The sequence below is a fragment of the Somniosus microcephalus genome, chromosome 3 (assembly GCF_052327205.1).
Source record: "Somniosus microcephalus isolate GS21.2 chromosome 3, FLI_Smic_1.0, whole genome shotgun sequence".
Classification (NCBI taxonomy): domain Eukaryota; kingdom Metazoa; phylum Chordata; class Chondrichthyes; order Squaliformes; family Somniosidae; genus Somniosus; species Somniosus microcephalus.
The window spans coordinates 357,928,148-357,953,472 of NC_140989.1; the positions used below are offsets into that span (position 1 = coordinate 357,928,148).

General features: G+C 47.7%; 1 protein-coding gene across 1 annotated transcript in view; it reads right to left on the bottom strand.

The window, feature by feature from the left end:
- The window catches only part of adgrl4 (adhesion G protein-coupled receptor L4), a 191,119-nt gene that overhangs the window by 50,149 nt on the left and 115,645 nt on the right, over positions 1-25,325 (bottom strand). Inside the window, exons 10-12 of the mRNA XM_085978287.1 lie at positions 22,753-22,956; positions 17,462-17,682; positions 14,203-14,269 (exon numbers count right to left, since the gene is read on the bottom strand). Coding sequence (XP_085834413.1) covers positions 14,203-14,269; positions 17,462-17,682; positions 22,753-22,956 — 492 coding nt within the window. The remainder of the gene's footprint in view (positions 1-14,202; positions 14,270-17,461; positions 17,683-22,752; positions 22,957-25,325) is intronic.

Consider the following 25,325-nt stretch of genomic DNA (forward strand, 5'->3'; position numbering starts at 1 on the left):
CAGCCTCACCTCCGTGCCCCATCTACAACTGAGGAGCCCGCCCAAGGGAGTGGAATACCAACAGTTACTTTTAAACACTGGGGTATCTCTATCTTCAGGGTGGTGAAGAATCTAAGACTGCAAGGGCACGGAGCAGGCGTTTCATTGGTGAGCATACCTTTTCTGGCCCATTACAAGGCAACTTAGAATAGGTATTAAGGGGTGGGAGTTAAGGGGAATCTTGTTAAATTGTAATTCTAGTCAATTTTCCCTCGTTGTGTCCGTTTTCTCCTCCCCTATTGAAGTATCAGTGTTGCACTAAGCAGAAAAGTGCTGTAGTGAGCAAGGTGTACTGTATTAAAAGTGCTATTAAAAGGATGTTGCACCAAGCAGAAAAGTGCTGTAGTGAACACGAAGTAGCTGTATTAAAAGTGCTGTATTTAAGTAACAGTGTTGTACTAAGAAGTAAAGTGCTGCAATTAAGTAAAGGAGTGTTCTACTAAGCAAGAGAGTGCTGTGGTAGGCACTAATTACTGTGAGAAGTAAAGTGCTGCACTAGTTAAAGGTGCTGTATTTAAGTAAAAGTGTACTGTGAGAAGTAAAGTGCTGTATTTAAGTAAAAGGGTGTTGCACTAAGCGAAAGAGTGCTTTAGTGGACAATAAGTGTACTGTGTTAAGGAAAGTGCTGTATTTCAGCATAGGTGTGCTGTATTGTTTATTTTCAATTTGTTTCAATAAATACTGGTCTGTTTTGCACCCAACCACGAGTCACGTTTTCTGTCTACATCGCTATCGAATAAGTCCGGCGGTCAGAACCAGGAATAGGGAAGCGCTTCGAAACTGCACGGGGGTCCCTGGAGCAGCTCAGAGGCTTCTGACTGGCCAGAGACAATAACCCCAACCCCACTTATTAATTCCTACAAGGCCTAAGATAGGTTTACAGTACATGTGTGTAAATGCACGAAGTGTGGTAAATAAGGTTGGTGAGCTGCAGGCGCAAATAGACACATGTCAATATGATGTCATGGCGATAACAGAGACCTGGCTCAAAAAAGGGCAGGATTGGGTACTAAATATTTCTGGATATAACGTGTTCAGGAAAGATAGGGAAGGAAAGAAAGGAGGTGGAGTGGCAGTATTGATTAAGGAGAATATTACAGTGTTGGTGAGAGAGGATGTCCTGGAGGGGTCAAGGACAGAATCTATTTGGTTAGAGTTAAGAAACAATAGAGGTGCCCTTAAACTACTAAGTGTATTGTATAGACCACCAACTAGTGGGAAAGATATAGAGGAGCAAATTTGCAGAGAAATTACAGAAAGGTGCAAGAACTATAGAGTAGTGATAATGGGGGACTTCAACTATCCTAAGGAGATATATAGATTTCTGAAGGAGATAGATAGATTTCTAGACACAAAAGGCATCAAGGGGTATGGGGTGAGAGCGGGAATATGGTACAAGAAACTTTGGTTTATCCAGAGGTTGTATGTCCGGAATACTCGATCTAACGGCAAAAATCAGGAGCCGTTTTCTATAAGTTGTTTTAGTTCTCGTTCTTTTTTTTCCCCAGTCAGGCACTGCAAGGTCTGTAGCTATAGCAACAGCTTCAGCTAGAGATGCTTGCAGCTGCAGCCGACTCTTTAGAAGCTGTTGCTAAGCAACAGTGTTTGTTGTCCGATACGGAGATGAAAACCTCCGTATGCTTCAACATTAACTTTGTATGTCCGGCAGTTTTGATAGATCGGCAACACGCCGGTCCCGTCGGTGCCGGATATAACAAAGTTTCCTGTATTGAGATAGAGAATCAGCCATGATCATGCTGAATGGAGGAGCAGGCTCGAAGGACTGAATGGCCTACTCCTGCTCCTATTTTTCTATCATGGTATCATAAGATTTAGATTATCTATAGAAAAGGACAGGGAGCAACCTAGAGTAAAAATACTTAATTGGAGGAAGGCCAATTTCAGTGGGTTGAGAACAGATCTGGCCCAGGTAAATTGGAATCAAAGGTTGGCAGGCAAAACTGTAATAGAACAATGGGCTGCCTTTAAAGAGGAGATGGTTCAGGTACAGTTGAGGTACATTCCCACAAGGGGGAATGGTAGGGCAACTAAAGTCAGAGCTCCCTGGATGACGAAAGAGACAGAGAGCAAGATGAAGCAGAAAAAGGGGGTGTATGACAGATGTCAGGTTGAGAAGAAAAGTGAGAACCAGGCTGAATAGAGAAAGTTCAGAGGGGAAGTGAAAAAGGAAATAAGAGGGGCAAAGAGAGTCTGAGAATAGATTGGCAGCTAACATAAAAGGGAATCCAAAAGTCTTCGATAGGCATATAAATAGTAAACAGGAGGGGTGGGGTCGATTAAGGACCAAAATGGAGACCTGCTCAAGGAGGCAGAGGGTATGGTTGAGCTACTAAATGAGTACTTTGCATCTGTCTTTACCAAGGAAGAAGATGCTGTCAAAGTCAAAGTGAAAGAGGAGGTAGAGGAGATATTGGATGGGATAAAAATTGATAAAGAGGAGGTACTAGAAAGGATGGCTGTACTTAACATAGATAAGTCACCAGAACTGGATGGGATACATCCTAGGATGCTAAGGGAAGTAATGGTGGAAATTGCGGAGGTACTGGCCATAATCTTCCAATCCTCCTCAGATACAGGGGTGGTGCCAGAGGACTGGAAAATTGCAAATGTTACACCCTTGTTCAAGAAAGGGTGTAAGGATAAACACAGCAACTACAGACCAGTCAGTTTAATCTCAGTAGTGGGGAAGCTTTTAGAAACGATAATCAGGGACAAAATTTGGACAAGTGTGAATTAATTAAGGAAAGCCAGCATGGATTTGTTAAAGGCAAATCGTGTTTAATTAACTTGAAGTTTTTTGATGAGGTAACAGAGAGGGTTGATGAGGGCAATGTGGTTGATGTGGTGTACATGGACTTCCAAAAGGCGTTTGACAAAGTGCCACATAATCGGCTTGCAAGTAAAGTTGAAGCCCATGAAATAAAACGGACAGTAGCAGCACGGATACAAAATTGGCTAAGTGATAGGAAACAGAGAGTAGTGGTGAATGGTTGTTTATTGGACTGGAGGAAGGTACACAGTGGTGTTCCCCAGGGGTCGGTACCAGGACCACTGTTTTTCTTGATATATATTAATGACTTGGATTTGGGTGTACAGGGCACAATTTCAAAATTTGCAGATGACACAAAACTTGGAAGTTCAGTATAGTGAACGGTGAGGAGGATAGTGATAGACTTCAAGAGGACATAGACAGGCTGGTGGAATGGACAGACACATGGCAGATGAAATTTAACGTAGAAAAATGCAAAGTGATACATTTTGGTGGGAAGAACAAGGAGAGGCAATAAAAACTAAAGGGTACAATCCTAAAGGAGTTGAATGAACAGAGAGACCTGAGGATATATGTGCACAAATCATTGAAGGTGGCAGGGCAGGTTGAGAAAGCAGTTAAAAAAGCTTATGGGACCCTGGGCTTCATAAATAGAGGCATAGAGTACAAAAGCAAGGAAGTTATGATGAATTTTTATAAAACACTGGTTCGGCCTCAACTGGAGTATTGTGTCCAATTCTGGGCATCACACTTTAGGAAGGATGTGAAGGCCTTACAGAGGGTGCAGAAAAGATTTACGAGAATGATTCCAGGAATGAGGGGCTTTAGTTATGTGGATAGACTGGAGAAGCTGTGGTTGTTTTACTTAGAGCAGAGAAGGTTGAGATGAGATTTGATAGAGTTGTTCAAAATCATGAGGGGTCTAGACAGAGTAGATAGAGAGAAACTGTTCCCATTGGCAGAAGGGTTGAGAACCAGAGGACACAGATTTAAGGGGATTGGCAGAAGAACCAAAAGCGACGTGAGGGAAAACTTTTTTATGCAGCGAGTGGTTAGGATCTGGAATGCACTGCCTGAAAGGGTGGTGGAGGCAGACTCAATAACGGCTTTCAAAAGGGAGTTGGATAAGTATCTGAAGGAAAATAATTTGCAGGGCTACGGGGAAAGGGCGGGGGAGTGGGACTAGCTGAAGTGGTCTTGCAGAGAGCCGGCACTGGCTCGACGGGCCGAATAGCCTCCTTCTGTGCTGTAACCATTCTATGATTCTATGATTCTAGCTACACTCCCCAAATGAATAGTAGCCATTTCCTGTGTGTAATCTTAAAAGATCTTTCAAGCAAAAATCTAGTGATTTGAAACAGGACAAAATGTGTGACAGAAGAACTATCACAAAAGCTCCAGGAAACAAATCCATTCTTTGTTCTTTTTAACCCTAATTACAAATTCAGATTCCAGATCACCGCAAGTTATTTTGAAAAAACTTGTCCTTATGATACGGGCATCGCTGGCCTTAACTACCCCCACCCGCCACCCCCTCCGCTATGCTCCTACTTTTTTCTGTATAAAGACATTTTATTGATGAGGGACTTCAGTTATGTGGAGAGACTGGAGAAGCTGGGGTTGTTTTCCTTAGAGCAGAGAAGGTTAAGGGGAGATTGGATAGAGGTGTTCAATATTATGAGGCTTTCGATAGAGTAGATAGAGAGAAACTATATCCACTGGCACGAGGGTTGGTAACCAAAGGACACAGATTTAAGGTGATTGGCAAAAGAACCAGAAGCTACATGAGGAAACATTTCTTTCACGCAGCGAGTTGTTGTGATCTGGAATGCACTGCCTGAAAGGATGGTGGAAGCAGATTGAACAGTAACATTCAAAAGGGAACTAGATAAATACTTGAAGAGAAAAAATTAACAGTGCTATGGGGAAAGAGCAGGGGAGTGGGACATAGAAGATAGGAGCAGGAGTCGGCCATTTGGCCCTTCGAGCCTGCTCCGCCATTCAATGAGATCATGGCTGATCATCCAAATTCAGTACCCTGTCCCTGCTTTCTCCCCATATCCCTTGATCCCCTTAGCCTTAAGAAATATATCTAACTCCTTCTTGAATATATTTAATGAATTGGCCTCTACTGCCTTCTGTGGTAGAGAATTCCACAGGTTCACCACTCTCTGGGTGAAGAAATTCCTCCTCATCTCTGTCCTAAATGGCTTACCCCTTATCCTTAGACTGTGACCCCTGGTTCTGGACTCCCCCACCATCGGGAACATCCTTCTTGCATCTAGTCTGTCTAGTCCTGTTAGAATTTTAATTGGACTAATTGGAGAGCTCTTTCAAAGAGGCACGATGGGCCGAATGGCCTCCTTCTGTGCTGTAAGATTCTATGATTGCTTCATCTAACCCCATCAGTATGCTATTCCTTTCTCCCTCATGTACTTATCCAGCTTCCCCTTAAATGCATCGGTGCTTTCACCTCAACTACTCCCTGTGGTAGTGAGTTCCACATTCTAACCATCCTCTGAGTTAAGAAGTTTCTTCTTAATTCCCTAATGGATTTATTAGTAACTATATTTATATTAATGACTCCTAGTTCTGGTTTCCTCCACAAATGGAAACATCTTCTGTGTGTCATAATTTTAAAGATCTCTGTTCAATCTATCAGGTCACCCCTCAGCCTTCTCTTTACTAGAGAAAAGAGGCCCAGCCTGGTCAGTCTTTCAAATAGCCCCAACAAACTGAGAAACAAAACGACTGAACTGAACTGAACAGAGGTGAGACATTTTGCGTTTCATCCAAAACACTCCCTTTTTAGCTTGTTTAGTGGGTTGTTTAGTACTGATACTGGTCTCTGTGGAGTGTGATGCACAGTCATCGGACTCAAGTCATACTGCCAACTGCGTCTCGCATTGAGCTTAAGGATAGAGGATCTCTGGCTGGTTACTTTCTTCTTATACTAAATGGTTCAAACAAAACTTTAGACAGTGCTCAGTATTTGGCCCGATAAAGTTGGTGTGGTAATACCATATCTGCTGTTACTTCAGATTCTCCGGATATAACATTCAGTATATGAGGAATCCCTGGCGTGCAATTGCTGCAGTACGCTTGCTCCCATCAGGGTGAGCGCTAGTGTTCAATTACCAAAAGGTAAGTATAATACAGCATCACTCAGGTGGCCCCTGAATCCCTATGCACTTTAGGAACTTGGCTTTGAACTGGACCAAAGCATAATTAATATTGCCGACCTATTCCACAGCAACCCCAAAGTTTCTTTCAGTTTCCTTGACTGATTTATTCTCCCCCCTCCCTTATTTTCTGCTTCATTATCGCCATTTTGTTCTACAACCTGTGTGTTCTATCAAACTGCTTAGAAACTTTTTTTTTATTTCAACCTTTTCAACACATCACAACATTTTTTTGATCTTTGGTTGTGTGGTTAAGTTGGGTCTCAGGCTGTGTCGTTTTTTTGAAAAATTGATTCTCGGGGTTTGGGCGTCGCTGGCGTTTACTGCCCATCCCTCAGAAGGTGGCGGTGGGCCTTCTTCTGTTGGATACAGCTGAGTGGCTTGCTGAGGCACTTCAAAGTCAACCATGTTGGTGTAGGACTGGCGTCACATATAGGCCAGACCGGGTAAGGACGACAGGTTTCCTTTTCTAAAGGACATTCGTGAACCAGTTGGGTTTTTTACAACAATCCGACAGCTTCATGGTCACTTTTACAGATACCCAGCTTTTTATTTCCAATATTTTTTTCTGAGCCGAATTCAAATTCGCAAACTGCCATGGTAGGATTTGTACCCTTAGGGGGCGAAACTCAGTTATGCCCCATTTGATGGTGGTAACTGAGTGAAGGCCGGACATTTCGCGCCCAGCGTGGAATTACCACCCCGACTGCTAAATTCGGCTTACCGCCCCGCACAGGAAGTGAAGCGCAGTGTCGGGGCAGCTTTTTTCACCCTCCGCCCGGGCAATAAGTCCTTTGTGCCCCATCAGCGCCCCCTGGAGGCGCTAACAGCAGGCGCAAAGGAGCCGAATTTCTAGCCCATGTTCGCTGGATTCCTGGTCCAGGCCTCTGGATTAATAGTCCACGAACATAACCACTACCCTTGTGCGGGTGCGCAGTGAAAGCAACGGGTTGCCAAGCTGACTCCTCAGTGCACTTGAAGCCAAGAGGGATGAGCTCAGCCCAACCCTCCGAGAACTGGTCCCACACCACTTCCGCCTCACAACAGACGCACTCTAATTCCAGCCCAGTGCAAAGTCACGTTTCGAAGATGCCACATTCAAAAGATGCTCTTGGCCGGGCTTTCCTAAACTTAAAAAAACTAACGAGCTAGGCAACAACAACAACATCTTGCATTAAGATAGTGCCTTTAATGTAGCAAAACATCCCGAGGCGCTTCACAGAAGCGTTATCAAAGAAAAGTTGACACTGAGCCACATAAGAAGATATTAGGACAGGTGGGTATGTTTCAAGGTGTGCCTTAAAGGAGGCGAGAGTGGCGGAGAGGATTAGGGAGGGAATTCCAGAGCACAAGAGGCCATAATTGGAGGAGCGCAGAGTTCTTGGAGGGTTGTCGGGCTGGAGGAGGATACAGAGAATTTTAAAATCAAGGCGTTGCTGAACCGGGAGCCAATGTAGGTCACCGAGCACAGGGGTGATGGATGAAGGGGGCTTGGTGTGAGTTATGATACGGGCAACCGAGTTTTGGATGAGCCCAAGTTTACGGAGGGTGGAAGATGGGAGGCTGGTCAGGAGAGCGTTGGAATAGTCGAGTCTGGAGGTAACACAAGATGAGGGTTTCAGCAGCAGATGAGCTGAGGCAGGGACGGAGACAGGGGATATTACGGAGGTGGAAGTAGGTGGTCTTGGTGCTGGAGAGCATATGGGGTTTGTTATAAATCTCATCATCAAGGAACTACTTATGAAATAACGCTGGACAGCCAGCTGGTGGCGCCGTCCAAGGAGTATAAATACTCGGGCGTGGGCCCAGCTTCACAGGGACATTTTGTAAGACAAGGAGCTAGTGAAATACAACTAGACCTCCATGTTCTGAAACAAGTTGATTAAAGCCTTGCTTTATACTCAAACCAAGTGCGTAGTGAGTTTTATTACGTCAGGATTGATAGCAGTATAACTCAGGTCTGCTGAACTTACGTCCCACACTACAGATACGGCTCTTAGACCAGTGTCTATGACTAAGCCACTGCACTCTAGATCGTCCTCCGGACGTATATCGAAACTTCCTGTTCGAAATAGATGATTGCGTTCAACTGAATATATTTCTGATGTCCAGACATAATCACAAGGTGGCACGGGGCACCTCTGTGCTGCTTCCAGAGCTTTGTGTGACATCCTTTTGTGAATCGCATACTAAACGCCGATCTGTTGCTCTGCTAAAACACGAAGGAGCAAACTCAGAATACGCCATCCTTCAACGGAGCTTCCCATCTGCTGGGGGATTAATTTAGCTGTGGGTATAATATTTATGAGATGGAAAAGCAGCGCTGTCTGCAACATCAAACGAGAAAAGCGAGAGGCATAAGTTCTGCCGCATTAATATGGATGGCTGCAGCTGAAACATGTCAAGAGCTCGCACTAATTGTGGCTCCGCGTGACAGTGCCGAAAGTGCCGAGGTTTTTTTTTTTCGCTGGGTGTACCATGGGAAGATGTCACTTATCTTTGTCAAAGAGAGCTAATTATCACAGCGCGATTATGCTAAAAATACTCCACAGTTTTTTTTAGCACGGTTAAAACGGCAATATATAACCGTCAAAACTTTTCCTCTCTCCTAACCTCTTGCAGTTCGTACTGTAGAATTAAATCGGAGATACGCCATCTAATTTGTCCTGGTTAAATTATCCCCATTTAAACTATTCAGTTTGTCCCGTCCACAGTCCTCATTCAGTGCATGAAGCTTGTTTTTTGGAGATGGTGGAATGCTGTATAATCCCTCCGTGGCCTCGCCTTTCCCTGTCTCTGTAACCTCCTCCGCCCCTACAACACTCCGAGATCACTGTGCACCTCCAATTCTTTCATCACTCCACCATCGGTGGCTGTGCCTTCAGCTGCCGAGGCCCTAAGCTCTGGAATTCCCTCCCTAAACCTCTCCGCTTCTCTACCTCCCTCTCCTCCTTTAAGACCCTCCTTAAAACCTACCTCTTTGACCAAGCTCTTTGTCACCCGCCCCAATATCTCTTTATGTTGCTCAGTATCAATTTTTGTCTGATTATGCTCCTGTGAAGCACCTTGGGATGTTATACTATGTTAAAGGTGCTACATAAATGTAAGTTGTATATAATTGCAAGTATTATTCAAAAGCCTATGGGATCCATGGTTTTATTATTAGAGGAATAGAGTACAAAATCAAGGAAGTTATGCTAAACCTTTATAAAACACTGGTTAGGCCTCAATTCTGGGCACCACACTTTAGGAAGAATGCCAAGGCCTTGGAGAGGGTGCCGAAGAGATTTACCAGAATAGTACAGGAAACTTTCGATTTACCAGCACCTAAATAACCGGAAATCTCGGTTAACCGGCAAAATTCAGGAGTAGGTTCAGGTAAGTTTTATTACTTGCCTTCCTCGATCTGTTGCTGTGCAAGGGTGTGGCTGCAGCTGTTGCTAAGCTACAGAGATGCTTGGAACTTGTGGCCATTGTTCTGAACCTGTTGCTAAGCAACAGGGTTTGTTGCTTTATACGGAGCTCTCAGCTCCGTATCTTTTACTATAGCTTTCGGTTATCCGGAATTTTTGATGAACCGGCACCACGTCGGTCCCGTCCGTGCCGGATAAAAAAAAGTTTCCTGTACCAGGGCTAAGGGATTTCAGTTATGTGAAGAGACTGGAGAAGCTGGGGTTGTTCTCCTTAGAGCAGAGAAGGTTAGGAGGAGATTTGACAGAGATGTTCCAAATCATGAATGCTTTTGATAGAGTAAATAAGGAGAAACTGTTTCCAGTGGCAGAAGGGTCGGTAATTAGAGGACACAGATTTAAAGTGATTGCCAAAAGAACCAGTGGTGACATGAGGAAACATATTTTTACGTAGCGAGTTGATGTGATCTGGAACGCGCAGCCTGAAGGGGCGGTGGAAGCAAATTCAACAGTAACTTTCGAAAGGGAATCGGATAAATACTTGAAGGGAAAAAAATTAAGGCCTATGGGGAAAGAGCAGGGGAGTGGGATTAATTGGATAGCTCTACTAAAGAGCTGGCACAGGCATGAAGGGCCAAATGGTCTCCTTCTGTGCTGCTTCATTCTATTATTCTATGATTATCTTGCTCTTATAACGGCAACTGAACAGATGAACTGGGCCCTGATTCTTTTAAAGTCTCCACGAATACTTCACATGAAATTGGAGGAGATTCTGACTTATCACAGATATTACCTCTTTAAATTGAAAAGAGGTCCATTTACTTATAACGGAAGCTGATTTAAAAAAAATTTTTAAGTAATTTTAATATCAATTGTGGGCCTGTAATGTTCTCAGTAGAATGCAATATACTGCTCTATCGCTTGACATAAACTCATTCTGCACCAATTATTCCTTCGTGTTTCACATATTACCTAGGCAGGCATTGAGATGATCGTTCAATACCAGATGTTTTGCCCAGAATGATGGCTCATCCTGTACAGAAATGATTTAATTATAGTTTTGCTCAGGGGATTAGAGGTTTCGTTAATGTTCTGTAAACAAGAGCAGGGACAATGAAACTGAAGCTTGCAAAGTTTTAATAAACTGAAGTATATATTTCTTCTTAAGAACAGGTAAAGAGATGAAGATGGATAAAGGGGTAAGACTCTGGGTGGAGGGGGGTTGGCGGAGGAGGGGCGGGGAATTCAACTCCCACCGGCTTCCGGCACGGAAAGAGCGGCGCGATGTGATGCAAATGAGGTTTCTGAAGAGGCCCGGCCTGAAGCCCGGTCAAACTTTGCCGTTGGGTCCTCATCTGCACGAAACCGGCAAGCTGCAGACGCCAATCAGGGGCCTTAGGAATTTCGGCCATCTCTGGCGCGAAGCCGGCCCGCACTTAGATCTCAGTAAGTGTCAAGTGTGGCTCAGTGGGTAGCACTCTCTCTCTCTCTCGCCTCAGAGTCAGAAGGTTGTGGATTCAAGTCCCACTCCAGAGACTTGAGCACAAAATCCAGGCTGACACTCTCCAGTGCAGTGCTGAGGGAGTGCTGCATTGTCGGAGGTGCCGTCTTTTGGGTGAGACGTTAAACCGAGGCCTCGTCTGCCCTCTCAGGTGGATGTAAAAGATCCCACGGCCACTATTCGAAGAAGAGCATGAGAGTTCTCCTGGGTATTCTGGCCAATACTTATCCCTCAATCAACATCATTAAAAATAGATTACCTAGTCATTTATCTCATTCTTATTAGTGAGACCTTGTGCAGAAATTGACTGCTGCTTTCCTGTCATTACAACAGTGGCAGCACGTAATTAGCTCTAAGGTGCTTGTGAACATCCTGATGTAGTGAAATGCAAGTCTTTTTTTATGGTGGAGAGGTGGTAGGCAAAGCGGAGCAGGACCAGCCCGGGCCTACAGAGGCCCAATTATTTTTTATGAAGCCAGAAGGAGATAGGAAACTATTTAAAAGTTTGCTCATCATTTTTTGTGGGCAGCCCTTTAAGGACTGCTGGCTCGGCTGCCAAAGACCCGGAAGAACCGAACGGAGCACGTGCGGCCCAAGCTCCACCCCGGCTGCACACCAATTTTTCATCGGGGTCCTAAAACCGCGGTCGGGACCCCGGTTGGCCTATTCAAGGCGCCTGATCCCCGTCTCAGTCACTGGCCTTCCAATTGGCAGCTGGCCCACTTCTGGCGGGGGGGGGGGGGCGGTGGAGATCGGGCACGAGAGAACGTGACCCGTAATTCAACACTCCTTTACTAATTTTTCACCCCCCCATAAAATAACCTAGCGAAACAAGGTTGAATTGCCCCCTCCCCATGGTTTCACTGCTCTCGCAGGCAGGACCTTCAGCAGTTACGAAGAAAAAAATTATTGAGGTGAGCTGTCAACTAGCAGCAAAGGTTGGGCAGCCTGAACAGCAACACTTGCAATGGGCTTACAAATGAGCATAAAATGCTAAGCCGTTGCCGAGGTAACTTATTAATTTAACAGTCTTTTGTTCATTTGTGTCCTTTTGTCGGTTTAATAAAATATTTAATCAGTCGACACCACAGAACGAACTGAAGGAAATCAGCTTGAAACAGTTGTCGAACACGAAAGGATAACAGAGTGAAAAGAAGCTTTTATGTTGGGATTAACTGGGTGTTAGTCCCTTGGGAGACCTGCGCACCAATTTTGCAGGATGGGATTGTGAACTCACAACCCATTAGGTCGCTAATCCAGTAATTAACCATGACACCAACCTCACCTCTTCAAATCATATATTGCATTTGGGACGTTCCTGAGAGACAAGATGGGGTGCTATATAAATAAAAATTCTTTATTTCAAAGTGCAAAGGACAGGAGGGAGTATCTGCACCTGCTGTAAGTGGCACTCAATGGCCCAGAAATTCGGGTCTCCACGGGTGAGTACGCACGGGGTACTCACCCGTAGGCCCAATGGAAGTGCTGGTTTCCTGCATGCACTGCGCATGCATGGGAAACCGGCACTTCCGTTCCCCTGAAAGAAGGGGTTCAGAAGTCGAACGCGTGCGCCGGAGAGGCAGCGCGTGCGCATCGAACTTACGTTTTTTTTCCAGGTTTTCCTGGGAAGGTAAGTCTCCAGCAGTTACAGATATAAAAAGCAGTTGCAAGGCCTGCTTTTTACAAGGTAAGTGGTGAATTAATTAAAATTAAAACATTTTTTCCACAGGTTTATTATTTTTAAATACTTTAAAGAAAGGTAAGTTTATTTTTAGCCCTGTTAGAAAATAAAATTATTTTTTTCAAAAATTTAAATTATTGTTTAAAATAGTTATTTCATGTAATTTATAGTTTATTTAAAAAAAAAATTATTTGAAGTTTTAGTCATGTTTTGGGGCTTATAGTATTTATAAGTTTGACAGCCCTTCCTGTCAAACTTATGAATGAAGCATTCCCTGCTCCGATTGGCTCCCCATGGCCCACGTGATCCCAGGGGATGCATCGAACTAACTGCGCCCCTGGGATATGCAAGTACTGCGCGCCGGCAGTTGGAGGAGGCCCAGGATCGGAATCCCACGCGGGCCCACAGCACAACGGCCGGCACGCTAGGTAAGTGCAGGTCGGAGGCTTGCACCCGCGGGAAGCCCCCGACCCGAATTTCTGGGCCAATCTGTTTAAATCTGCCTGTAATGCGGCTGTTTTAACGTGGAGCTTAAAAAGAAGGACTTGCATTCATACAGCTCCTTTCACTGACCTCAGGACATCCCAAAGCCAATGAGTACCTTCACCAGCTCAGCTCCATTTACCCACATCTCTCGATACCCTTACCTAACAAAAATCTATCAATATCAGTCTTAGAAAGGTCCAATTGTCCCTCAGCATCCACAGCCTTTTGGGGGAAAGAAAGAAAGACTTGCATTTCTATAGCGCCTTTCGCGATCTCAGGATGCCCCAAAGAGCTTTACAGTCAACTAAGTACTTTTGAAGTGTTGTCACTGTTATAATGTAGGAAACGTAGCATCCAATTGGCAACAGCAAGCTCCCACAAACAGCAATGTGATAATGACCAGATGATCTGTTTTTTAGTGATGTTGATTGAGGGATAAATATTGGCCAGGACACCAGGGAGAACTCCCCTGCTCTTCTTCAAAATAGTGCCGTGGGATCTATTTTACGTCCAGAGCAGACAGGGCGTCGATTTAACGTCTCAACAGAAAGGCGGCACCTCCGACAGTGCAGCACTCCCTCAGCACTGCACTGGAGGGTCAGCCTAGCTTTATGTGCTCAAGTTAGGGAGAGATCTCTATGACACTTTGTGTGCTGATTGTACTCCGAAATGGCCTAGCACGTGCACAGCAGCTCTGACAGCAGTGGACAGGCAAAGCCTACCTAAGAGACGCTTCACCAGCATACTTGCAACTACTTTGCTTTCAGATTTCCATCATTCATAATGTTTCTTATCAAATCTCCTGATAGTCAACAGCAATCAGTTCATCAACACAAATAGGCACAGAAACAAGGGAGAGTAGGGTGTCACAGTGTGACAACTCTTGGTGATTCCATTTAGAAAGGGTCAACACCTTCATTTGTGACTTTGTCTTTGGTTTCGATCTTAGTGTGAGTGAGATGTAACCAAGGCTTTTTCTTGTTGTTGATGAAATTGGAAAACCCCAATCCCTTCACTACAGACAAGTGTTGGCGGTACGGTGAAAGTAGGAGGAACATCAGTTAAGAGACTCTCTAAAACTTTAGTGTTTGGTTTGAGAAGTTCAAACTTACGAGAATGATTAAGCACGCCGGTCCAATAAAACTCCATATAAAGTTGTTTTCTGTGCTGAGCCAGCAGCTGTGGGAAAAAGAACGAGAAAAGATAGTTCGTGAGAAAATAACCCGCCACTATTTTGTTCTCCACGTGGCCCGCCAATGCTCTCCCCTCCTCTCTTGAAGATGGTGGGGATCATTTTGCCAGTCCACGCTTCCCAGTGAAGCTTTAAACCCCGCGGGTAGTGCAAATCAGAATTTAATCCGTGTGCCGCCCAGCCATCCATCCACGGGGATGAAGGCGAGCGCAGTCCTCTTGTGTGCCACGCAAGTCGCCCTTCCTCGCACGGCGATTTAGGCGGCGGGTGTTGGCGGGCTATTCCATCACAGTGGGCACCACAGCCAAGTCCAATTCTGTCGTCCCTCGACATACCCGCGCTTTCTAGACAGGATAGCGCTCAGGATTAGAAACCTTGGTTGGCTTTCCCCTTCTGTGCTGAGAGGCAATGAGGTCCATTGCAATGCCACTCTAATTGAAACTACCTAACTCAGTAGAGCCCAGGAATCAAATGCTGGACCTTTCTAGTCTGTAAGGCTCAGGCAGTCACTGTCGCATCATGAGATCGCAAGGCAGATAGGGATAAGGAAGGCAATTTGGCCCATCTTAGCCCTTCTAACCACACCATTTAATTCTTGCTAATATAATATAATATAATATAATAAGCGCTCTACTCGGAGCTCCGGCACGGCAAGAGAGCCCCAGGTGGGCAGAGGAAACGCTTCAAGGACACCCTCAAAGCCTCCTTGAAAAAGTGTAATCCCCACCAACACCTGGGAATCCCTGGCCCAAGACCGCACAAAGTGGAGGAGAAGCATCCGGGAAGGCGCCGAACACCTTGAGTCTCTTCGCCGGGAGCAAGCGGAAGGCAAGCGCAGGCAGCGCAAGGAGCGCACGTTAACCCAAGCACCCCACCCACCCACCCCTTCAACCACCGTCTGCCCCACCTGTGACAGAGACTGTAGGTCCCACATTGGACTCATCAGTCACCTGCAAACTCATTTTTAACGTGGAAGCAAGTCATCTTCGGTTCCAAGGGACTGCCTAAGAAGGAATATAATATATAATAACATAAAAACAGAAAATGCTGGAAATACTCAGCAGGTCAGATAGCATCTGTGAAGAGAGGAACAGAGTTAACGTTTCAGGTCGATGACCTTTCGAAAGGTCATCGACCTGAAACATTGGGGTCGACTTTCAGTGTGCCGTGAGGCGGGCTTTTAGGCGTGCGGGGGGCTAAAATCCCAAATTCGGGGGTCCCGACACCTTCCCGCCCAAAACCCGCCTCCATGTAAGTTTCAAAGGAGGCGGGTACCCGCCCCGCACTTGGACCCGCCGACCCGAGGCGGGAAGGGATTAGTGCCAATTAACTGCCTGTTAACAGGTAGTTAACAGGCTGTTTTTAGCCTAATCCCTATTTTGAAGGGTGTCGTGTGTGATTCCCGACAGCTCCAAACCATGCCAGGTTAGAAGTGTCGGGCCGTCGGGTTGAAGGACTTGGAGGGGTCGAGATGTCTTGACAGATGAAATTTCAGTATGTGACGTCACCTGTTGCCGGGTGGCCCTTCATTGGCCTGCTGAGCCCGCTGGGCGGGCTCAACAAGATCAATCAAGTGAAAATTGCGTGGATTGGCCGCATCTCGATGGAGGCAGGACTACAACCCGAAAGTTGTAGTCCTGCCTCCTTCCTGACTTCTGAATGAAAATCCAGCCTGTTAACTTTGTTTCTCTCTTCACAGATGCTGCCTGACCTGCTGAGTATTTCCAGATTTTTGTATTTAATTCTTGCTAATTGATTCCAAGGGGATTTGCCTCTTTTGCTGTACCCTTAAATTCCCCCTACGTATTGATTATTCTTTCTGTAAAAAGGGAGCTTCCTGACATCGGTTGTAAGTTAGCCGTTCACCAGTCTCCGTCATCCTACAGCCTGTCTTAGTGTTCCATACCTGCAGCAGCCCGTTTTACACCCCAGCTAATTTTGTTTACATTGGAGTCAAAAGCCAATGCGTTATCGCCCTTTTTGTACTGCCACCCAAGATGACATTCCCCCCGCTATCTTACATACCTCCATATAATGTCATCTCGCGGTTGCTTCAAATCCATCTGTGCCACGGGACGCAAGTGATGAACAGTCGCAATTCTTAAAGACCTACACTGGCTTCCGGTCAGGCAATGCCTTGATTTTTAAAATTTTCATCCTTGTTTTCAGATCCCTCCCTGGTCTCGCCCCTCCCTATCTCTGTTTATCTCCTCCAGCCCCACAACCCTACAAGCGCATCCCTCACTTTCTTCGCCCCCACCATTGGCAGCCATGCCTTCAGCTGCCGAGGCCCTAAACTCTGGCATCCTCTCCCTAAACCTCTCCGCCTCTCCACCTCTCTCTCTCTCCTCCTTTAAGACCCTCTTAAAACCTATCTCTTTGAATAACCTTTTGGTCACCTAATATCCTAATATCAACAACAACAACAACTTGCATTTATATAGCACCTTTAACTTAGTAAAACGTCCCAAGGTGCTTCACAGAAGCGTTATCGAACATGAACTTGACACCGAGCCACGTAAGGCAATATTAGGGCAGATGACCAAAAGCTTGGCCAAAGTGGGAGGTTTTAAGGAGCATCTTAAAGGAGGAGAGAGAGGTAGAGAGGCGGATACCTCCTTATGTGGTTTGGTGTCAAATTTATGTTTGATAATCGCACTTGTATTTTGCAAGTAGAAGCTGCAAAAAGTGAAATTTAGTTTAACATTTTGATTTTGAACTAGATCTCTAAAAACTCTAGTTAACAGAAGCTGTTGCCCGGGGCAGTTAACTGTCAGTCAGCTGCAAGTGTTTGTCTTGATTAGGTGCAAATCAACAGGAGCAGGGGCGCTGAGTCATCACTTGTAAATTGGGTCGGGCTCCTAATGTATAAAAGTAAATATTTCTGCAGAGCACAAGTAAGCAACTACATAGCATTTACAGCACAGAAACTGGCCATTCGGCACAACTGGTTCTATGCCAGTGTTTATGCTCCACATGAGCCTCCTCCCAACCCCTCATCCTATCAGCATGTCCTTCTAGTCCTTTCTCCCTCATGTACTTATCTAGCTTCCCTTTAAATTCATTTATGTTTGATAATCGCTCCTGTGCAATGCCTTGGGAGGCTTTTCACTACGTTAAAGGCACTATATAAATGCAAGTTGTTGTTGTTGTTGAGGCAACTCCTAATAAGTACTTACATTTTATCGGTGCCGTAATACTTGTAGCCAAGAATTGCCGAGATCCCCACGACAACAGATGGGCTGCCGTAGCCGAAGATGTAAAAATTTCTGTGCAGAAACCCTTTGTTGTAGATCACCCCGACGACTATCAGGTAAAGGTGGATGCCCTCGATGCACATCCAAGCAAAAGCAGCCAAGAAAAAGTAATGAAGCAGTCCAGCTACAATGGAACAGACGAGCTGCGGGGGGTGGGGTGTGGGGAAAGAAAAAAAGACACAAAGCATTTCTAGTGAAACGTCAATGTTGCTTTACAATATTAGCCACGAAATTGCTCCATTTGGTCAACACCTTTGAGAAGAATATTCTCATGATTTATTCGCGCCGTGTAAAAATACAATCTCGAACTCCCGCAGGGACACTGAATGGCACTCCAATGATGAATTATGCAACTGCAATGAAAATCTGACTTCTATCAGTTGTAAATGGGTTTTTTTAAAACATTTTTTTTTAGATATTGCGTTCATCAACTGGGGGATGTTAATGCCAGGGAACAGACTATTTCTTTTCCATTTCGGATTCCCCGCTGTCACCCTCAAGTGCTCCGATCAGGCACAGCAGTGTTAGATGGAGAGTGACGCCTCCTTCACCCTGACACCAACTAGGGGTCCTCGGCCCTCACTGCCAATGTGACCGTTTTTCACCACCCACCTGGGGCCTCTCTGAGGGAGGTTGCCAATTTGCGGGATGATTTCATGATCCAGCACTCCCCGATGGGGAGAAATTTCACAGCGAGCGCAGGTCGAGGAATCGTAGGCCTAAAGCCTGGGGTTTTATTACCAATCTAAGCACAGTTTTTGTGCTACATCCACAGGTAATGGGGTTGAATCCGCCCAGATTGGCCCAATCTCATTTCACGTAGGACTCTTACAGCCAGCAGACAGAGAGGGCTTTCATTTCTTCGACAGCATCTCCCAAATCCATGACTACCACCACCTAGAGGGACAAGGTCAGCAGACGCATGGCAACACCATCACCTCCTAGTTCCTCTCCAAGTCACACACCATCCTGACTTGGACATATATCGCTGTTCATTCGCTGGTTCAAAATCCTGGAACTACCTCCCTAACAACACTGTGGGAGTACCGTCATCACATGGGCTGCAGCGGTTCAAGAAGGCAGCTCACCACCTTCTCATGGACGACTAGGGTGATGTAAGCAACTGCGTGAAGCAGCAAGTCTGAGCTGTGTTAACTGACCACAGCCTGGCGTTAGGGCAGGGCTTAACTTCACCTGGGTTAGGGAAGGGGAAAATCAGCCAATGTTCGTGCCCCTGATTGGCGACTAGTGACCCCCCCCCCGCAAAAAGTGCCACAGGAGGACGCGAGGAATGGGCTCAGTTGTGAAGGCCTCCGTGGTGTAAGAGCCAACTCTTGCTGCTTGGGCTTCCACATGAAGAATGACCACTTGGACAAGGTTACAGGTGCTGTCTGGTGCCCGTGACATTGCACCCCAGTGTGGGAATGGATTTCAATCTGTACTGGCTGGGTGAAGAGCAGAGAGCGAAATTGGGTGAGGAGGGAGGGGGTAGTGGGGGTAAGGGGGGTGGAGGGCAGACAAGGTACACACACCTAGGATTACATAGGATATACGGCACAGAAACAGGCCATTCTGCCCAACCAGTCCATGACGGCGTTTATGCTCCACTCGAGCCTCCTCCTGTCTTTCCTCATCTAAATCTATCAGCATAACCCTCTATTCCCTTCTCCCTCATATGCTTATCTAGCCTCCCCTTAAATGCATCTATACTATTCGCTTCAAGCACTCCCTGTGGTAGTGAGTTCCACATTTTCACCACTCTCTGGGTAAAGAAGTTTCTTCTGAATTCCCTATTGGATTTCTGCGTGACTATTTTATATTGATGGCCTCTAGTTATGCTCTTCCCCACAAGTGAAAACATTCTCTCTGTATCCACTCTATCAAAACCTTTCATAATTTTAAAGACCTCTATTAGGTCACCCCTCAGCCTTCTTTTTTCAAGCGAAAAGAGACCCAGCCTGTTCATCCTTTCCTATTGGCCCAGAAATTCAGGTCTCCACGGGTGAGTACGCATGGGGTACTCACCCGTAAGCCCGATGGAAGTGCCGGTTTCCTGCGTGCACTGCGCATGCGCGGGAAACCGGCACTTCCGTTCCCCTGAAAGCAGGGGTTTAGAGGTCGAACGCGTGCGCGGGAGAGGCTGCGCGTGCGCATCGAACTTTGTTTTTTTTTACAGGTTTTCCCGGGAGGGTAAGTATCCACAAGTTAGACATTTAAAAAGCAGGCGTAAGGCCTGCTTTTTACAAGGTAAGTGGTGAATTAATTAAAATTAAAACATTTTTTCCACAGGTTTATTATTTTTAAATACTTTAAAGAAAGGTAAGTTTATTTTTAACCCCGTTAGAAAATAAAATTATTTTTTCAAAAATTAAAATTATTGTTTAAAATAGTTATTTCATGTAATTTATAGTTTACTAGCTGGAGTGCCCGGCGGTGCCGAGGGTTTTTTGAGGGCATGTTGTTGTTGGAAGAGAGAGAGAGAGAGAGAGAGACTGGGGGGAGAAGAGAGAGACTGGGGGGAGAAGAGAGAGACGGGGGGGAAGAGAGAGAGAGAGACTGCTGGATTTAGTTTGGGATTAGCCTGGAGAGAGAGGGGGGGAAGGAACGCCTCAGGCCTGGCCCGATCGACCCCTGCGAAGGAAGGAAGGAAGGAAGAAGGCGAGCTCTCCCTTCCTGTCCCACCCCCTCACTCTTTCCCTCCCTCCCCTCTCCCTCCCTGCCCCTCTCCTCACTCTCCCTCCCTCCCCTCTCCCTCCCTCCCCCTCTCCTCTCCCTCCCTCCCCCTCTCCTCTCCCTCCCTCCCCCTCTCCTCTCCCTCCCTCCCCCTTTCCTCTCCCTCACCCTCTCCTCTCCCTCCCCCTCTCTTCTCCCTCCCTCCCCCTCTCCTCTCCCTCCCCCTCTCCTCTCCCTCCCTCCCACTCCTCTCCCTCCCCCCTCCTCTGCCTCCCTCTCTCATCTCCTCTCCCTCCCTCCTCTCCTCTCCCTCCCTCCCTCTCCTCTCCCTCCCTCCCCCTCTCCTCCCCCTCCCTCCTCCCTCCTCTCCCTCCCTCTCTCCCCCCTCTCCTCTCCCTCCCTCCCCCCTCTCCTCTCCCTCCCTCCCGCTCTCCACTCCCTCCCTCCCCCCCTCTCCTCTCCCTCCCGCCCCCTCCGCGGATCAGCGCCTCAGGGCCGGCCGGTGCGCGGCCTAGCGCGTGAGGCCCGGCCGGACTCACCTTAGCTCAGGTCGCGCTCCAGGCCGACGTTGACGCGCGCGCTGACTCCCGCCCCACCAGCCTTTACTAAGATGGCGACGATGGCTACGCTTGGCTCAGTCCCGCGCCGCCAGCCTTTACCAAGATGGTACCAAGGAACGCCTCAGGCCTGGCCCGATCGACCCCTGCGAAGGAAGGAAGGAAGAAGGCGAGCTCTCCCTTCCTGTCCCACCCCCTCATCTTTCCCTCCCTCCCCTCTCCCTCCCTGCCCCTCTCCTCACTCTCCCTCCCTCCCCCTCTCCCTCCCTCCCCCTCTCCTCTCCCTCCCTCCCCCTCTCCTCTCCCTCCCTCCCCCTCTCTCTCCCTCCCCCTCCCCCTCTCCTCTCCCTCCCTCCCCCTCTCCTCTCCCTCCCTCCCCCCTCCTCTCCCTCCCCCCTCCTCTCCCTCCTCTCCTCTCCCTCCCTCCCCCTCTCCTCTCCCTCCCTCCCTCTCCTCTCCCTCCCTCCCCCCCTCCTCTCCCTCCCTCCCCCCCCTCCTCTCCCTCCCTCCCCCTCCGTGGATCAGCGCCTCAGGGCCGGCCGGTGCGCGGCCTAGCGCGTGAGGCCCGGCCGGACTCACCTTAGCTCAGGTCACGCTCCGGGCCGACGTTGACGCGCGCGCTGACTCCCGCCCTGACTCCCGCCCCACCAGCCTTTACTAAGATGGCGACGATGGCTACGCTTGGCTCAGTCCCGCGCCGCCAGCCTTTACCAAGGTGGCGGCGATCGCGGGGCGGGATGGGCGGTGCCTAGCTCGGGCGTGGCTGGCTAGGAGAGGCCGAGGCTTCGAGGCCTGCAGGTGGGGTAAGCCTCCAATGTTGCGGCGCCCGGCGGAGGTAGCGAGTCAAGAGGAAAAAAAGAGGGTGAAAGGTAGCGAAATTAATCAGCTTAGAAAAAATATTTACAAATTAACTTTTTTTAAAAACAATTTCCCCTCCACACACACAGAAAGTGGGAAAAATAAACACATAGAAAGTGGGAAAAATAAATCATTAGGAATCAAGATGGCGGCCACTCACCTCAGCTCAGAAGGATTAGGCCCGCCCACACACGCAATGAAACGCCCCCCATGATGCACTGATTAGTCAACCATCAGGTTAATCCCCTGTACGATTGGTCAACCATCACATCACTCAACGCTAATGAGCGGAATGTTGCCATTTTTTGAACCTTTTTTGTATACTGTCCAAACAATTTTTGTCTGACCAAAAAGTAAATATGCCTATTAGACTCCCCTAACGATAAGCTTTTGTTTGATATAACATATGTGTAGGTACGCTCTGTAACTTTTGATTGTATAGCCGGACAGACAGACAGAAAGACAGAAAGACAGACAGACAGAAAGACAAACAGACAGAAAGGCATATGTATAGATTTAAAAAATGTGATTTAAAAAAAAAATTATTTGAAGATTTAGTGATGTTTTGGGGCCCGTAGTATTTCTAAGTTTGACAGCACTTCCTGTCAGACTTATGAATGGAGCATTCCCTGCTCCGATTGGCTCCCCATGGCCCACGTGATCCCAGGGGACGCAACGAATGAACTGCATCCCTGGGATATGCAAGCACTGCGCGCCGGCAGCTGGAGCAGGTCCAGGATCGGAATCCCACGCGGGCCCACAGCTAAACGGCCGGCGCGCAAGGTAAGTGCAGGTCGGGGGCTTATACCCGCGGGAAGCCCCCAACCTGAATTTGTGGGCCGATATGCATACCCTCGCATTTCTGGTATCATCCTTGTAAATCTTCTCTGCACCCTCTCCAGTGCCTCTATATCCTTTTCATAATATGCTGACCAGACCTGTAACAATTCCCTTTCTGTGCCCTTTCCAGTCCGATATCTACCTCCATGAGTCAGCATCGAGAGGGCAGGAGAAGCAAAAACCATCTGGTGCTACAGACGGATGGGAGGTTGGGGACCCTGATTGGAATGATTTGAATGACCACTTGGAAATATCCTTGTGGGAGGTTTAATTTGCACTCCTTACCTTATTGCTGTTCATGTTAATCCCAATGAGAAACAGCAGCTCTGCGATAAACAGGCTGAAGCAGAGATTCTTGTGGATGGTCGTCCTTGTACTTTGAATCTCACTGAAGAAGCAGAAGGTAAAGATGCACATTGACAGGCAGATCAAGGACACGATAATTCCCAGCTGGGTGATCCGTTTCAGGATATTACTATGTAGGACATCCTGCAAGGGAGTAAGTGTCGCTAGCTGTAGCATTTTAACAGGTTCATTTTCTTTGTATAAAATGCACACGAGAAAAATAAATGCAGATTGGGTGCCCGCTTTGCGGAACACTTCTGTTCAGTCTGCTAGCGTGACCCCGAACTTCCGGTCGCCTGTCACTTTAAATCTCCGGACCACTCCCATTCTGACCTCTCTGTCCTTGGACTCCTACACTGTCCTAATGAAGCTCAACGCAAGTTGAAGGAACAGCACCTCATCTTTCTATTAGGCATTTTGCAACCTTCGGGACTCAACATTGAGTTTAATAATTTCAGATCATGACAACTGTCCCACTTTCTTTGGATGGCAGTTGTCGCTGCTATTCCCTTTTACGCCTCCTCTAGACCCATCTTTTGTTTCTTTACTTGCCCCATTACCATTGTGGCAGAACCACTGAATGACTCTGGCTAACAGTATATAATTCTCTTTAACGATGTTCTAACACCAGCCTAAACCTGTACCATTGTGTTAGGCATTACTGTGTTTTGTATATAGAGTTTGCATCTACGGGGCGCGGGAAAACGCAGGCAAACGTGATGACGTCACGTCGTAAACCACAGGGCTGCCCAGGCAGTCCTCGTGGCATCTCCGTTGAGTAAAGACCTGCTTAATTGTTCTCTTGTGTCGATCTCCGTTATTCGTTGGAATTCGTTAATTCCTACATTGGTGACCCCGTTTTTGTGAACGTTTTCACAAAAGAAGAGCACAGCATGGAAGCAAACGTCGTTTCGCTAAAGCTACCGCAGTTCTGGGAGCAGCAAGCGCCCGCGTGGTTTATTCAGCTCGAGGCCCAGTTCGCTCTGAGGAACATTGATGCAGATCAGACCAAGCACCTTTATGTGGTCTCCGCACTCGACAGCTCTACCTCCTCTCGGATCGTCAGCCTCCTCGAAAACCCCCCAACAGAGCGCAAGTATGAAACCCTGAAAGCGCGGTTACGGCAGGTTTTCGGGCTCACAAAATCGGAGCACGCCCGTCGATTACTCGCTGTGCCCGGGCTCGTGGACTCCAAGCCTTCAGAGTTGATAAGCCAAATGCTCACACTCCTGGGCTCAGAATGGGAATGTTTCCTATTCTGCGAGATTTTCCTCAGCCAACTGCCTGAACAGGTACAAGCTGCCCTGGCCAGATCTGAAATTGAAGACTGCGCAACACTCGCTGCGGAGGCTGACAAAATTTTCGCTGTAACTCAGCAGCACTGCGCCGCCACGAGGCACCCATCCCCCGCAGACACCGCCCCAGCTCATCAGCCTGCTTGGCTGTGTTTCTACCACGCGCAGTTCGGCGCGAAGGCGAAGCGTTGCCGCCCTCCCTGCAGTTTTCCCCCCCAAAAACAAACAACAACTGACACTGCGACCACCGAGGAACGGGTCTAATGGGCACCTCGCGGCCGCGATGGCGATCGGCAACGCGGGAAAATTGCTGTTCATCACTGATACTCTCTCCGGTCGTCGTTTTCTGTGCGACACCGGAGCGCAGTGCAGCATTTTACCCGTGTCCGCCCTCGATGTGCAGACGGGGAATCACGGCCCCACCCTTGAAATGGCCAATGGCGGAACAATTCGGACCTTCAACAGACGGCGAGTGGAGGTGTGCCTCAGGGGGCAACGTTTTCACTGGCAGTTTGTTACGGCCAAAGTTTCCCAGCCCTTCCTCGGCGCGGATATCCTGTGTGCCAACAGCCTCCTGGTCGACGTTAGGAACCGGCGGCTGATCAACGCAGCAACTTTTAATTCACTTCCGTGTTACCGCAGTAACACTACGTCACGCACCGTCTCCTGTGCGTTCCCAACTCCTGGTGAGTTCACGCGCCTGCTCGGTGAATTCCCCGACCTGACAAGACCCACGTTCTCCTCCACAGCCACGAAACATGGTGTGGAACACCATATCACCACCAACGGCCTCCCGGTCTACGCGGGGGCCCGGTGCCTGGAACCTGGCAAGCTGGCGGTCGCAAAGGCGGAGTTCGCAACTATGGAATGGTTAGGGATTTATTCGCCTGTCGAATAGTCCCTGGTCTTCGCCCCTCCATATCGTCCCAAAGCCTGGCGGCTGATGGCGGCCATGCGGCGACTATTGACGCCTCAACGACGCCACCACTCCTGATCGGTAGCCGATCCCCCACATCCAGGATTTCTCTGCCCATTTGGCAGGGAACACCGTGTTCTCAAAAGTCGACCTCGTCCGGGGCTACCACCAGGTCCCAGTTCATCCACAAGACGTCCAAAAGACCGCAGTCATCACCCCATTCGGCCTCTTCGAGTTTTTACGAATGCCGTTTGGGTTAAAGAACGCCGCCCAGGCTTTCCAACGCCTGATGGACTCCGTGC